The following is a 16,703-nucleotide window of genomic DNA, read 5'->3' on the forward strand; positions in this document are numbered from 1 at the left end:
ATCAGCAGTGCAAATCAAAATCCACCCTACCTTTTGCATCTCTCCCAAAACACTCATGGATATTGCAGCAGCTGACATCTTCCCATTAATGGTTGTGTCATACACAACCCCATCAGGTGAGCAAAATTCTATTACACCCTCACTATATTACTTGGGTAAGACCCTAATGCGCTTTGTGTTTTTATATATTCACATAATTTCTGCAACACTCTGACTTGAAGTGCGCGGCCTCATCAAATACAAGTGAACTGAGCCAGGCCAAGCAAGTCTAGTTGGCATGTGACTGTATGTACGTCTAGTCGGTCATGTGACCATTGGCACCATAGAGGCCTGACAGTATGCGCTGTGTGGACTCCGAAGTCTCCTGTTACATAGAGTGCAGACTTTCATACCAAATCTGGACAACTCCCTTAAACAATGTGGCTTCTATAGATTGCTGCATAAGTCCACACATATATAATAAAGTGGAGCTATCCACCGCTGTCCAGACTGATGGAATTGACCTGTGAATTTGGTCCCAGCCCCCCCACTCCATGATAAGCAGCTAACCTCATGTGATGCTTTCCTGAAAGTTTTTTTGTTAATATCCCTGACAAGCGAGCAACTATTATTATTGAAAACGTTGAATCTCCTTACATAAATGATAAAAACACTTAAATGGAGTCTGTCACCCTTAAAACCTGATTTAAACTACTTATACAGTCCTGTAAGGGACTTGGCCCCCTATAATACTCATACGTGCAGTATGGATTTCCTTTCTTTAATTGCTCAGAGAACAATTATATAGTATATGCATTAAAGGGCTCCTCGGTGCATACGTGGCATGGCCAGGGGCTCTGCATCGTTCTACCCACTCAGTCGAGATGATGCTCACCTCCCCTTAGCTTGATTGACAGTTTTCGGTTGCCCAGGGCAAATGCTGCCTGAATTGAATCCCCCACTGCACTGACACTATAGGTGTCAAACCGCCACGCATAAACCAAGTCTGTGCAGGTGTGTACATATCCAACTCCTGCCTGCATTGACTGGTCACTACTGTGGGATCCTGTGTGCAAGCGAGCTCCGCAGACAGGAGAGAGGGATGAGAGCGCCCCCACATGACACTGTGTGAACTCTGCTCCTGCAGTGTCAGTGCGGAACATGCAGGGCATACACAATAAAACTTTTCCTTTTTTTCATTGTACAAAAAAACAATTATATTGCACTTATGCATTTTATCGGGGCTAAGTCCTTTTAGGATTGTTTTAAGTAGATTAGGTCGAGTTTCTGGTGGCGACAGGATCCCTTTAATAATAACTTTACAAATTATAACAAAAGATACATTAAAAAAAACATACTCCAATACTACTGATATTCTCTAATGGATGTTCTAAAAATTATCTTCGTTGGCTTAAAGGGAATCTGTCACCCCCTGGGAGATATGAGACCTCTACTATGGCCATACAGGGTATAGAAAAGTAAATCTATACATACCTGCATGGCCCATAGTAGAGGTCTGCTTGCAGAGAAATCTGTTTTTATGAAATCTGTTTTCACATGCTTGCCGTCTGGGGGACGCCAAGAAATCCCGGCCTATCAGTTTATTTAGCATATTCCCCCCTCCCCTGCTCGTCCCAGGGCCCTGTGACATTCACTCGTCTCACTCACTTCCCGCGCATGCGCACATTGCGGCTATCATCAGGAGCGCTTTTTTTTTCCTCCAGGCCCAGGTTTTCTCTGCAGTATTCTAGTGCGCAGGCGCCGGGGAGTCACTGGAGCAGAAGTCACAGTGACTCCCCGGCGCCTGCGCACTAGAATACTGCAGAGAAAACCTGGGCCTGGAGGAAAAAAAAAGCGCTCCTGATGATAGCGGCAATGTGCGCATGCGCGGGAAGTGAGTGAGACGAGTGCATGTCACAGGGCCCTGGGACGAGCAGGGGAGGGGGGAATATGCTAAATAAACTGATAGGTAGGGATTTCTTGACTTCCTAATCAGATAGGCAGGGATTTCTTGGCATCCCCCAGACGGCAAGCATGTGAAAACAGATTTTATAAAAACAGATTTCTCTGCAAGCAGACCTCTACTATTGGCCATTCAGGTATGTATAGATTTACATTTCTATAACCTGTATGCCCATATTAGAGGTCTCATATCTCCCAGGGGGGGTCACAGATTCCCTTTAAAAAGTAATCTGGAAATAATGTATAGAAGCTTAAGGGCAGGGACACACGGCCTTATAACTCGTGGATCGCATCACACTGAACAGACTGGCCGGCACCTCTCCTGACCTGAGCATGACAGCGTGATGGAATTCTATGCAGCTGTCAAGCTCAGGTCAGGAGATGTGCCGGCCAGTACAAAGTTTACCATGCGATCCTCGGATGTGAAATATGGCAGTGTGTACCTGCCCTAAGAGGACAAGTGATTGGGTAATAACAGCTGGCTAAAAACCCTGTGCGATCAGCGCAGAATCGTTACTATGGAGGAAGCCTGATGAGATGTATTATTCTAGCTCAGGGCTACGCGGTCTTGGAGAGGTGGAGATCTACTTGGCACCAATTGACCGGATACTGGGGCAAATTCATCAGTTTGCAGCAGATGTCCAGTGTAAAACTGTTTGCAATGCCATAAAATGTATGTGAAATTCATAGTTGTGCAACTTTTTGCCATTTTTACTTGTCAGAAAGTTGGTGGAGGTTAGCGAGAGGGTGCGTGGGATCAGCATGTCGCTACAAATTCATCTGAATTTTGCCACTAATTGAAGCATATTTCTTATACACGATGGCTGAACGAGTCGCATGCTTTTCGATGATTTTTGGCACATTTTACTGTAGGACATAATACACTGTGATTACTGTTTCCAGCCATGACTTTTCTTGGGTTCCTCACTTTCCCATTGTCCAGTGCACCTTCCCAACATTAATGGGAACCTGTCACCAGGACTGCTGGCAGCATGTTTAGAGCAGGAGGAGCTGAGCAGATTAATATATAGTTTTGTGAGAAAAGATTCGGTATAACTTGTTTTAATCATTTATACCTCCACGCTCTGATTTTTGGTCCAGTGGGCAGACCCATCACTAGCTGACAGCTTTCTTTATTCCATTGTGAATGGAGAGATAGCTGGACAGAAAATCCCAGAAAGAGCAAAGGATTAAATGATTAATGCGCAGGTTATACTGAGTCTTTTCTCACAGAACTATATATCAATCTACTCTGCTCCTCCTGATCTATATAACATGCTGCCAGCAGCTTAGACTGCATTTTCCTGGTGACAGGTTCCCATTAATTCCCTATCCTGGTACTCAAGAGTCAGCTGAACTCTGTATAACCTCGCCCACACCACTGATTAGCAGCTTTTTGCCTATGCACAGTGTACACAGAAAGTTGCCAATCAGTGATGTCGGTGGGGTTATACAGTACTCAGCATTCAGAGACCTGATAGAACTCAAAACTGCAGAAAGCAGTTTAGTAAGTGATATATCACTGAAATCAGGGTCTCTGCCCCTACATCATGCTGCTCTCAGATGGGGTAGCAAAAGCCTGTTGACAGATTTCCTTTAAGTGTGCTTTTAATGTTCATTTGTATTAGTCATGGCCGAAAGTGTTGGCACCCTTGAAATTGTTCCAGAAAATGAAGTAACGTATTTTTCGAACTACAAGACGCACCAGACCATAATATGCACCTAGGTTTTAGAGGAGGAAAAAAAAATGTAAGCAAAAAATGTGCTCATGATGTGCTGTTAAGGGGGAGGGGGTCTGCTGCTGACACTGTTATAGGGATAATGTCCCCCAATTCTATTAATATCCCCCATCCTGGTATATATGGTCCCCTCCATCCTGTTATACATGGCCCTCATCCCAATCCTGAAATGCTGATATGCATGGCACCCCTCATCCCTATCCTGGTATGTATAGCACCCTTCATCCCTCATCCTGGTATGTATGGCACCCATCATCCCTCTTCCTGGTATGTATGGCACCCATCATCCCTCTTCCTGGTATGTATGGCTCCCCTCATCCCTCTTCCTGATATGTATGGGACCCTTCATCCCTCTTCCTGGTATGCTTGGCACCCCTCTTCCTGGTATGTATGGCACCCCTTATTCCTCTTCCTGGTATGCTTGGCACCCCTCTTCTTGGTATGTATGGCCCCCCTCATCCCTCTTCCTGGTATGCTTGGCACCCCTCTTCCTGGTATGTATGGCATCCCTTATTCCTCTTCCTGGTATGCTTGGCACCCCTCTTCTTGGTATGTATGGCCCCCCTCATCCCTCTTCCTGGTATGCTTGGCACCCCTCTTCTTGGTATGTATGACACCCCTTATTCCTCTTCCTGGTATGCTTGGCACCCCTCCATCCTGGTATGCTTGGCACCTCCTGATCCCCGTCTAGCTGCACACAAAAAAATAAACAATTATACTCACCTCCTCTCTCCTCCAGCGCTGCGTCCTGCTCTGCTGCCGACAGGGATCTCACTGTGAGCCACACATGGCGTAACTGCCATGCGCCCTCACCCTGTGAGATGCTGTGCCGGAATAGTCACTGCTCCCCACGCCGGGACTGTGTGCGTGGGGAGCAGTGACCATTCACTCTCCTTAACTGCTCCCTATGCATACAATCCAGCTGGCCTCCTCTTTCTCAGACAGAGGAACAGGACTCTGGTTCAGGACCTGCATGCTGAATGGGGTTGTGTCTGATTAGAGACCCGCCATCATCAGTATACCTAGTGACATGGGGGAGGAGAAAACAGCACAAATTATTTTGAAAAAAATAATTGCCGTAGCTTTCCATTATCCGGTTGTATCTGATAACAGTGATGTTTCTGGAGACTAACAAACCAAGAATGATTTTGTTTACTTCTTGTCTATCCGTAACTTTTTGTCTTTTCCCTTTAGATACATATTGTGATCTCATTATATAAGAAATATGGGTCTTGCTTAGATTGTCCCAGTTGTGTCAAGTAGTTATAGCCTTTGATGTCTCCTTTCCTTTCGATGGAAGTTGACAACGTGGGCTTGATTTCAGAATAGCATATTCAATTAAAATTCTTTTACATCTTTGGAGAAGAAAGCAGACAAACAACTATGTCATTATAGAAATACGCGTATCAGAAAGAAACCTCCGTGCAAAAGATATAATAGACGCAATGCAGTCGGATCATCGTTTCATGTTCCTTAAAGTGGTATTCCAAAATTAAGGTTTTATCACATAGCCATCTTTTACTTTACCACTGAACTCTGTACAGCCCACAGTAGATGCAAAATCGGGGTAGTTGTTGTTTTTCTTTGTTACCACTGCTTTGTCGCTCTGTTTAGTGGCTGCTCTCGAATAGTGCAGATCTGCTCCTATTCATTTGACTATGAATTGATCTGCATTACCCAGCAGAGTCCACAAAACCGTTTTACATAGCTGTGGGATTTTGCTCTATACATGAACATTCACCTGCTACCAGGTGTCAGAGCCCTAACCCCTACTGATCTGATATTTGTGACCTATGCAAAAAAACTGCACAGTCTTTGTGTCCTGTGATGTATGCATCACAAAGTAGACACTTACTGCTCTATACATCAGCCTCGGTATCTCCTATATGATGTATACTGCCGCCTCAGTATCTCCTTTGTGATTTATTCAGCACCCTGTGTCTGCTATGTGATGTATACAGCAGCCTTTGTTTCTCCTATGTGATGTATAGAGCAGCCTCAGTGTCTCCTATGTGATGTACACAGCAATCTGTGTCTCCAGTATGATGCATATAGCAGTCTGTCTTTTATGTGATGTATACAGCAGCCTCTGTGTCTTCTATGTGATGTATACAGCAGCCTCAGTGTCTTCTATGTGATGTATACCGCAGCCTCAGTGTCTTCTATGTGATGTATACAGCAGCCTCAGTGTCTTCTATGTGATGTATATAGCAGCCTCAGTGTCTTCTATGTGATGTATACAGCAGCCTCAGTGTCTCCTCCTATGCGATGTATACAGCAGCCTCAGTGTCTCCTCCTATGTGATGTATACAGCAGCCTCAGTGTCTTCTATGTGATGTATACAGCAGCCTCAGTGTCTTCTATGTGATGTATTCAGCAGCCTCAGTGCCTTCTATGTGATGTATACAGCAGCCTCAGTGTCTTCTATGTGATGTATACAGCAGCCTCAGTGTCTCCTCCTATGCGATGTATACAGCAGAGTCTCCCTTACTATAGCACTGCTCTTTTATATAAAGTACCTACATACATATAAATTATCGTGTCACATTTATAAAGCTAAAAGATACGGTCTTATTTTCCGTAGAATCAATCATAATGCAGAATAAAGTTTATCTTCTTGAACAGTGAAAGCTGCTATATAAATGTTAGCAATTGGCAGCAGAGACAGCTTTTTATTTATACAGTGTCTTCATCCATATCTTTAGCTCATTGGTAAGAAATGCAGAGGAATGAGGAGGGTGGAGCTTGGTGGAGGGGAGGAGTCTGAGAGCTGCCAGGAGGGATCTGATAGGTGATGATGTCATCCTGTAGTTCACAGGAGGTTAGAGACTGACTTCCTGTCTACTCGTAGTTCACAGGAGGTTAGAGACTGACTTCCTGTCTACTCGTAGTTCACAGGAGGTTAGAGACTGACTTCCTGTCTACTCGTAGTTCACAGGAGGTTAGAGACTGACTTCCTGTCTACTCGTAGTTCACAGGAGGTTAGAGACTGACTTCCTGTCTACTCGTAGTTCACAGGAGGTTAGAGACTGACTTCCTGTCTACTCGTAGTTCACAGGAGGTTAGAGACTGACTTCCTGTCTACTCGTAGTTCACAGGAGGTTAGAGACTGACTTCCTGTCTACTGGTCAGGTCTCCCATCTACTGGATGGGAGACCGGTGATCAATGACTCAACTTCCTGTAATGAAGGAGGGCGTGATGTAATGATGTAACTAAGGGAAGATTGTGAGTAAGCATTTTATGTGCAAGCAATTTGCTAGTTCCCATTTTTTAATGATAAACTAAAAATAAAATATATGGGAAAATAGAAAAGTGTCTATCATTTACAGTGGTAAACCCCGAACTCCACAGACAGCATCACAAATATGTATACTGCTGTAACTTAGTATGTATGCTAAAGCTTTCTCACAGCCGAGATTGATGAGCTCAGCAGGACCCTCCTTGGTGGTGGGCAGACAGAGCTCATATAAGGGGCACTCACACTTATCAACTATGTAGGTTTCCTTCATTTTCCCTGACTATAGCGTGGGTACCGTTGTACTGCACTCTGCTGAATTGTTCTGGGATTACTATGCCCACTTTCTCTATTTTGGCAGGAGGAGATGAATGAAGCAAAGGCTATTTTCAATCACTCTTCTGAAAAGAAGTTTCCTTTTAAAGGTGTTGTCCACTAAGACAACCCCTTAAGTGAGGTAGCCCCCCTTGTAAAATAAAAAAAGAAAACCTTAAGCGATGTCTGCACTTGGGGTTTTGTATGGAATAACCATGTCACGCGTGCCCCTAGAGACCCTGACGTCGACAACTCTGGAAAGGCTGGTGTGGGCAATATATTTTTATTTTACACTGGGGAATAATAAGAAGGGGGTGTCCATTTTATAAACAACCCCTCTAAAGGAGAGGGGTCACCAAATCTTTGCCACCTGATCTGAGAGCAGTATGGTGTAGAGACAGAGACCCTTACTCCAGCGATGTGTCACTTACTGGGATGCTTGTTGTAGTTTTGATCAAATCACTTTTTATCTGTAGGAAATTATCACTAGAGGACTTGGCAAACCTGCTGTCAGGTAGTCTTCCATACGCATGAGCTCTGTGTAACCCCGCCCCTACCACTGATTGGAAGCTTTCTGCCTATGCACTGTGTACACAGAAAGCTGCCAATCAGTGGTGTGGGTGGGGTTATACTGAGCTCAGCATTCAGAGAACTGCTAGATCTGCAGCAGATAAGAAAAGTGATTTTATCAAAACTATTCCAAGCAGCCCAGTAAGTGACACATCTCTGGAATCGGGGTCTCTGCCCCTATATCAGGCTGCGCTCAGATGGGGTAGCAAAAACCTGGTGACAGATTCCCTTTGTGTGCAATTCTGCAGAGATTCAGCACTATGTAATATTACTTGCCTTTGCGTTCCCTAAGGTCCAGTTCCCACTATATTACTGAGGCAGCCTGACAATATAATGGTGAAGGAAGTACTAATAATTCCTGCAGACCAGTGTGCTTTTTTTTTTTTTTTTTTTTTGTTGCTTTTTTTTTTCCTTCTAAATCCCAGTGAGACCTATCCATGACATTTGCATAGCTGGCAGGAAAATTGACACGTCTTGCTGCTTTTTTTCACAAGCTAATGGTAGAGCTTTGTGCCTCACAGCTAATATTGAGCTCTGAACGTGACCCTGGCACCCTCTGAATTGTTAGTACCTGCACTGACTCCTACTGACTGGACACCTGTCCAATTCTCTCGGGGTGGAGCAGGACCCCTGTTTCTCAGGCTTTGTATGGATCCCATCCTCCCATCCGTAGCGGCCCCTCTCATCTGTCATATAACATAGCAAATGATGGCGTTCTTTTTACAAAGTGCACTTCTAGCTGGAGTACTGTAGGTTTAGTGGTAGTTTAGGTCCTTTCCTTATGACTTTTAGGAGATCTGTACATTTATATATGTCTAAGTTTCCGATCTGGACATTATGTGAAGTGGAAACATTCCCTTATTTATATCTTCTCCTTTTCATCAAATAATGGAGAATAAATTGCCTGACCACAACACTGACATCTATGTATTAATCTGTTTTATAATTGATGGAAATTTATAGATTGAGACAAAATATGTGTATGCATTTGCACAATATACACAAAATGATGTGAACCCTACGTAAATCAGATATGCAGAATGGAAAACCTTCAGCGCTGCCGGACCTGCCTGATGCTTTGACTTCAGTGGTTTTCTGTGATGGACAGCATCTAGCAGTAGCTAATATTATTGTGTTTCCCCCTTCATGGCTTTATATTATTGAGTGCTGTTACATTATTGGGGGCTTCTTGGATGGCACATGGAGTTCAGAGTCTTGACTTGTATTATCAACAGTGGTTTGGACGCAGAAGATTAGGCTTAAAGGGGATCTGTTAGCAAATTGATGCTATTTAATCTGATAGCACGGTGGCTCAGTGGTTAGCATAGCAGCCTTGCAGCACTGGGGTCCTAGGTTCAATTCCCACCAAGGACAACATCTGCAAGGAGTTTGTATGTTCTCCCCGTGTTTGCGTGGGTTTCCTCTGAGTTCTTCGGTTTCCTCCCACACTCCACAGACATACTGATAGGGAATGTAGATTGTGAGCCCCAGTGGGGACAGGGATGATGATGACTGTAAAACTGTCTGAATTGTAAAGCGCTGCGGAATATGTTGGCGCTGTATACATAAAAAGATGATGATGATTATTATTATAGCATAATGTAGGGGCAGTATCAGTTTGCTGTAGTTTCAATACAATCATTGTTTTATCAGCAGGAGATTATCACTGCAGTACTAGGTGTCATGTGTCGGGCTAATTTGTGTAACCCTGCCCCCACCACTGATTGGCAGCTTGCTGACAACATACAGTTTACACAGGAAGCAGCCAATCAGGAGTGTGGGTGGCGATATACACCGCTCCATCAATATGAGCTCTGCTAGATTTACAGCTGAGAATTCAGGTATTTTGTCAGAACTGCACCAAGCAGCCCAGTAAAGGACACATTGCTGGAATCAGGGTCTCTGTCTCTACGTCATGCGGCTCTCACATTCCATGGCAAAAACCTGGTGACAGATTCCCTTTAATATGTTGCTCTTTGTAAGATCGTGTTATTAATAGCTGTAAAGGCTCAAAAATACATTGTGCCGTTTGGCTACTAGGAGCACTGATAGAAAACACTACACACACTGGTGTATTCATGTGGAGATCATTCCCACCGCCCCAGAAAGAGAGAGAGCACCCTGTACTTTTTTTTAATAAATATATTGGATGCTCATTGAACCTGTGTCCCATGTATTCTGTCCGCGCCTAATAGGAAACTTTTCTTGTGTCATTTGGGCTACTAGTAGCATGCACCTTCAGCTGTGCAATGCTGTCTTTGAAGGGAATCTGTCAGCAGGTTTTTGCTGCCCCATCGGAGTGCAGCATGATGTAGAGCAGGGGCGGGGAATCTTTTTTTTTTTTTTCCTGCCAAAGGCCATTTGGATATTTATACCATTCTTCAGGGGCCAAACAGATTGAGCGCTAACACACAAAATACTTCCAGACGCTGGCACTGGTGTCAGGACGTAATCTTTCATTGCATGCGCCTCAACGTTCAGTAGTGACTGCTGTGTGCAAGAAGAAATTAATGGGCTGGGAGCCGTCAAGATACAGCTGCCAGCCCAAGCACTGCAGTCCCCAGAAATCTGCTTGGAGACCAGATAAAAGGTCATCAAGGGCCGTTTATCTCGGGCCTGAAGTTCTCCACCCCTGATGTAGGGGTAGAGACCCTGATTCCAGTGATGTAACTGGCTGTCATATTGATAAAATCACTCTTTTATCTGTTGCAAATCTAGATGTTCTCTAAATGCTGAGCTCTGTATAACTCCATTAAGTATCAACTATCAATACTACAGTAAGCAGCCCAGTAAGTGACACATTGCTGGAGTCGGGGTCTCTGTCCCTGCATTATGCTGCTCTCAGATTAGGTGGCAAAAAACTGGTGATAGATTCCCTTTAATTGGACATGTATAAAGTGAACTTCACACTACATGATGTATATATCTGCCATGGAGCAGGTTGGGGTGAATGGAGTAGGCCTAGAGGCTGAGCCTACTCCACACAGGGCAGTTGCTGGCTGTGTTGGACAGCTAGTAGCGATCAGAGCTAGCTCCAGGGCTGGTGTTTAGCTTCTAAAATATAGCTGTCAGTCACTGACAGCTGCAATTAAAAGGGTTGTCCAGGGTTGGAATGATAGTCTGCAGTCACTATGTGCCTGCAGACTTCTGAATCCTTACTGAGCGTGCAACACACGCTGTCAGGATTCTCTGAGTGGGTGGTCATGTCACCTCAAGTATGCAATTTGCATGCATAAAGTCACGTGTTGACTAGACGTACTCTGCCTCACTCAATACAGGAATTAAGCGAGGCTGAGCACGTCTAGTTGGAATGTGGCTGGAAGTATGCAGATCGCTTACTTTACTTGTGGTCACGTGTCCGCCAGCTCTCACCGTCAAAATTGAAGAATCCTAACAGTCTAACAGTATGCAATGCTAGCGCTGTAAGGATTCAGAAGTCAATACAATACAATTATCAAGATGGGAAACTGTGTTTGACCCTATTTATTAAATTGTTAATTTAAAAACCGGATTCCACACGCATGGACAAAATGGACACACATATGGCACACTGGCATAAGAGACGGACATACAGATTTCACACCGGCATAATAGATGGACACATGGATGGCACACCGGCATAAGAGACGGACGCATGGATGGCACACCGGCATAAGAGACGGACGCACGGATGGCACACCGGCATAAGAGACGGACGCACGGATGGCACACCGGCATAAGAGACGGACGCACGGATGGCACACCGGCATAAGAGACGGACGCACGGATGGCACACCGGCATAAGAGATGGACGCACGGATGGCACACCGGCATAAGAGACGGACGCACGGATGGCACACCGGCATAAGAGACGGACGCACGGATGGCACACCGGCATAAGAGACGGACGCACGGATGGCACACCGGCATAAGAGACGGACGCACGGATGGCACACCGGCATAAGAGACGGACGCACGGATGGCACACCGGCATAAGAGACGGACGCACGGATGGCACACCGGCATAAGAGACGGACATACGGATATGAAAAACAGACACGCGGAACTCAATATGAATGTAAAAACGTCGGGATTTTTTCAGGACTATGAACAGACTAGTTTGCTTACACTCGTCTGGACGACTAGATTAATGTAAGTAGTGGTGACCAACTAGGGAGCTGCCAGTCGCCTCTGCCCATCACCTCCGCCTGCCAGCTTCTGCCCATCATCTCCGCCTGCCAGCCTCTGCCCATCACCTCCGCCTGCCAGCCTCTGCCCATCACCTCCGCCTGCCAGCCTCTGCCCATCACCTCCGCCTGCCAGCCCCTGCCCATCACCTCTGCCTGCCAGCCTCTGCCCATCACCTCCGCCCGCCTGCCTCTGCCCATCACCTCCGCCCGCCTGCCTCTGCCCATCACCTCCGCTCGCCTGCCTCTGCCCATCACCTCCGCCCGCTTGCCTCTGCCCATCACCTCTGCCCGCCTGCCTCTGCCCATCACCTCCGCCTGCCTGCCTCTGCCCATCCCTTCTTCACATGAATTACCACGCACATTTGGCAACATGCAGCAAAGTTTGAAGCACAAAGTATTTATTCTGCTGTTCAGTCTGTGAGATGAAATGTTTGTTTCTACCACATTTATAGATCTGTAATTTTCTGTTTCCTTTTTCTTCCTCTTCTTTCATGTGTCTTGTGATGCCTTTCCCTTATGACGTCCTGCTGTACACTGTTCTATTCATGTTAAGGCTTTATGTTTTATGATTGTCTTGTCTAGGTCTATGGTAAGCATGTTCATGTTCATGCAAATATTGAAGGTTAAAGATAGATTCGATTTGCAAATGTGTGAGCATTGTGTGCGCAGCTGGTAATGTCCGTTGGAGCATGGGAGTGGATGGATAGTCTGTGGATCCAATGCCTCTGACTTCATCACACTAGACTTCTATATACTGGTTAGCTGCTGATTTCAGTTTTTTATGGTGCTTGGTGTTTTTAAAGATGTTTCAGCATTTTTTTTTGTAATCCCTTCTAATTATGTTTGTAATGTAGAGGGAGTGTATAGAGGGAGGTACTTACCTCTTGCCATCGTTTCCAGTTTCCAGCGCTGCTTTGGTCCTCTTTCAGGCAGTGTGATCCGAAATCATACTAGTGGCTCAGACAGAGGTTATGTGTAAACCAGAAGTTGCTTTCTCAATGTAAGTTTATGGAGCTTGGCTCTGAGTCTCAGACTTGCGTTGGGAAAGCCACATTGTCCCAGACCATTTGAGTCAATGAAGCTAAAGAAGAGGATTGCAGCGGTGCTGGGAACCAGGGAAGACACCTGTACAGCAGAGGTGACCTTGCTAAGAGTGGAAGAAGTTGATATAAGGGTTTGTAATGTCACACAGCTAAACTCAGCTGCACTGCCCTCCCCCCACACTGACTCATGCAGGAGGTTAGACCAAGAGATCAGGGCTGGATCATTACATCTCCTACACTGAGAAACCTAAGCTATGGAGGCTACTGACGGAGGGAGGGTTCCCCATATTTAAATTTTCTCCCACAGGCATAATAAAAGGGGATATATTTAAATTACAGAGTTGCATGTGATTTCTTGCAATGTTTATACCTTGATACTTAAAGTGGGATACTATTCGTAGCCTGCAGAATTCATCCCCTACTTTCTATCCCATAGTGCTTACAGGTAACAACATGGATTTCTGCCAGTTTAATTTTACTGTGGAGAACCAGCCAAATTCATCAATCAGATCCATTATCAAAGGCAGTGTAACTCTTGGACTATAAACCAGATTAAATCTTCTGCATATAACCCCAAACGGTCCTCAGTCCTCACGGGAACCCACTCTATTTTTTATCTTTAATACACAATGTGCTAGGTTAAAAATAAATTGCCAAAATTAAAAAAAAAAAATACATTGATCACCCAAAACCTGATTTAATCAATAGGTCAATCTGTCACTAGGTTTTGCCACCTAATCTGACAACAGCGTAATGTAGAGACAGACCCTGATTCCAGCGATGTATCACTGCTTTGATAATCTCCTGATAAAACTGTGATTTGTATCACTATAGGACTAGTTATCTTGTGCCGTGCAGTCCTCCTTCTCTACATAAGCCTGCCCCACACCACTGATTGGCAGCTTTTTGCCTATGCACAATGTACACAGAAAGCAGCCAGTCTGTGTTGTGAACGAGGATATACAGAGCTCAGCATTCAGAGAACTGGTAGATCTGCAGCAGATCAGTGATTTTATAAAAACTGCAGCAAGTAGTTCAGTAAGTGACACATCGCTGGAATCAGGGTCTCTGCCCCTACATCACGCAGCTTTCAGATGGGGCAGGAAAAACCTGGTGACTGATTGCCTCTAAATACATCACTACTTACTATCTCGTATACGTTTGTCTGAGCCCACATGGGGCCCATTCACTTGTATCTTTATGGACTCTTTGCAACTGTAGTGTGCATGCTCAACAAATGTGGGAGGATATACCAGTATATTCTGCTGTGATTATTAACTTTTTATACAATCAGGATTTATTTTTGTTTTATTTACAGATCTCTATAGAGAATGATTACTTGGGACCCCGACGAATCGAAAGTTTGAAGAAGGAAGATGCCGACTGGCAGAAAAAAGCCCACATGGCCGTGCTGTCTATCCAAGACTTAACCGTGAAATACTTTGAAATCACGGCGAAAGCTCAGAAAGGTAACTGATGATATTCTGTATATATTTCATCTGCACTCATATCTGACCAGGGTTGTATCGTATGCCCCATATTCTCTGCTTCATCAACCTTAGAAAATGTATTGGGGAGCTGCACAAGTAACAATTTCCTAGGACAGCACTATTATTACTGACTCTTCTGATGCCCCCATTATAGAGCTGCGGTGGATGTCACATCATAGGCACTCGGACAATAAATACATGAGGGAGTGATCGTGTGACAATCTGGATTTTGTGGGACAATATGTATTTTATTTACACTGTTCACTGTGCGATATAAGTTATATGTTAGCTTTATTTTATGGCTCAGTAATATTATGAGCAAACCAGATGTATGTATTTATAACTTATTTTTTTCTCCTGTATTTGTGCAATATAATCTACTATTTTTTTCAATAATTTTGTTTGTGGCTCTGTATTCTGAGAGCTATAACTGTATCTTTTTATTTAATTTTTTGGTGAGACTGATAAATTAAAAACAGCAATTCATTTTTCACCAAATGGGTTACATATTGTGAGATTTTTATAGTTATTATTTATTTTTAGCGCACCATTGATTCCATGGTGCTGTACATGAGAAGGGGTTACATACAAGATGTATGAGCGTGTACATAAAGTGCTGCACAGATTCATCTCAACTAACAGCCGAGATCCTTAGATCAGGAACAGAACAGACATTTATAGGACATTTCAAATTCTTGTGAAAACATTTACAACACAACCTGCATTGTATTACTGAACCCAATTTATTATATATGTTAGGAGTCCATTTTATACCAACTCCACCAAAATGGACTCCGACTCCACAGCCCTGATAAGAACTGTCATCTCACTGGGCAAAAATAGGATCACCAAAATGGCAGCCATCAGGGCAATAGCTATTACAACACATTGGCACCCCTGTAATAGGGTTACTGGAGCAAGCAATTGGCTGGCAAAGGGAGCTCCTTTGGTCTAACTACTTATTTATGGGTGCAGAGGCAGTACCTGACCTTTTGGCATGACTAATATATCATATTTCACTTGCAATGAGCGTGGTCATGCACGTCTAGTCTGGATGTGGCAAGGAGTCTGTATATCGCATACTTGCGGTCACGTGACCGTCTGCTCCCAGCTCCAGAGAATCCTGACAGTGCATGCTGTGAGGATTCACAAGTCTGCAGTCACAAAAAGTGACTGTAGTCTTTCATGTCAAAGCTGGACAACACCTTTAATTCTGTTTCAGAAGATGGGTGCTGAAAGGGTGATTCCACCTTTTCCCCCTTTTTCCATGACATTCATATGCCCTAATGCAGGGGTGGGCAATTCATTTTCCTGAGGGTCCACATGAGAGACCGTGACTGTTGTGGAGGCCGAACCAATAGGTTAAAATTAATTCTGCTCAATATTAATATTAACATATTAATTATATTTATTTTTATTGTATCAGTTAATATTGAGCAGAATTAAGTATGCTAACCTCACCCTATATACCGTATGAGCCTGCACACAGTCCCCTATATACAGTGTGAGCCCCCACATAGCCTCCTATATACCATAAGAGCCCCCACATAGCCTCCTATATGCAGTATGAGCCCCCACATAGCCTCCCATATAAAGCATGAGCTCCCTATATACAGTATGAGACCCACATAGCTTCCTGTATACAGCTTGAGCCCCTCTATATACAGTGAGACCCACATAACCTTGTATATACAGCTTGAGTCCCCCCTATATACAGTATGAGACCCACATAGCCTCCTATATACATACAAATAATAAAAAAATGTCACAATGAAATGATGTCATTGCGTCTGCTGTCTCACTCGCTGATTGGTGGAAGAAGGGGCTGCCGGCCCCTCCTCCACCAATGTACTCACCGATTGTATCCACCACTGTCTGCATCCCGAGGCTGTCTAGGTCCGCTGGCCAGACAGTAACAGCCAGAGGGCCGGATGTGGCCCACAGGCCGCACTTTGCCCACGTCTGCCCTAATGGGTCATATGGACAAGGGTGGTTCCCATGAGGGAATGCCTTTTAATGTAAGCTCAATCGGGAAAATAACTAGGTTTATTTTTCCTGTAATATGGAAACTTAGTGTATCCAGTTCACCAGTTTAGATGAGCTTAGTCTTCTGTTAGCTGCACTTATTACTACTTGTCTACATGTGCTTTTTTTTCCTCTCTTTTCAAAAAGGCGGCTACACTTCATAAGGGTTTTTCAT

General features: G+C 44.4%; 1 protein-coding gene across 1 annotated transcript in view; it reads left to right on the plus strand.

Annotated features, from left to right (window-relative positions):
* JMY (junction mediating and regulatory protein, p53 cofactor) overlaps positions 1-16,703 on the plus strand; it is a 65,665-nt gene that overhangs the window by 24,314 nt on the left and 24,648 nt on the right. Inside the window, exon 3 of the mRNA XM_073680180.1 lies at positions 14,332-14,482. Coding sequence (XP_073536281.1) covers positions 14,332-14,482 — 151 coding nt within the window. The remainder of the gene's footprint in view (positions 1-14,331; positions 14,483-16,703) is intronic.

Source organism: Phyllobates terribilis, unplaced genomic scaffold, assembly GCF_046119375.1.
Source record: "Phyllobates terribilis strain yellow unplaced genomic scaffold, ASM4611937v1 Scaffold_1__5_contigs__length_1240528914, whole genome shotgun sequence".
NCBI classification, from domain to species: domain Eukaryota; kingdom Metazoa; phylum Chordata; class Amphibia; order Anura; family Dendrobatidae; genus Phyllobates; species Phyllobates terribilis.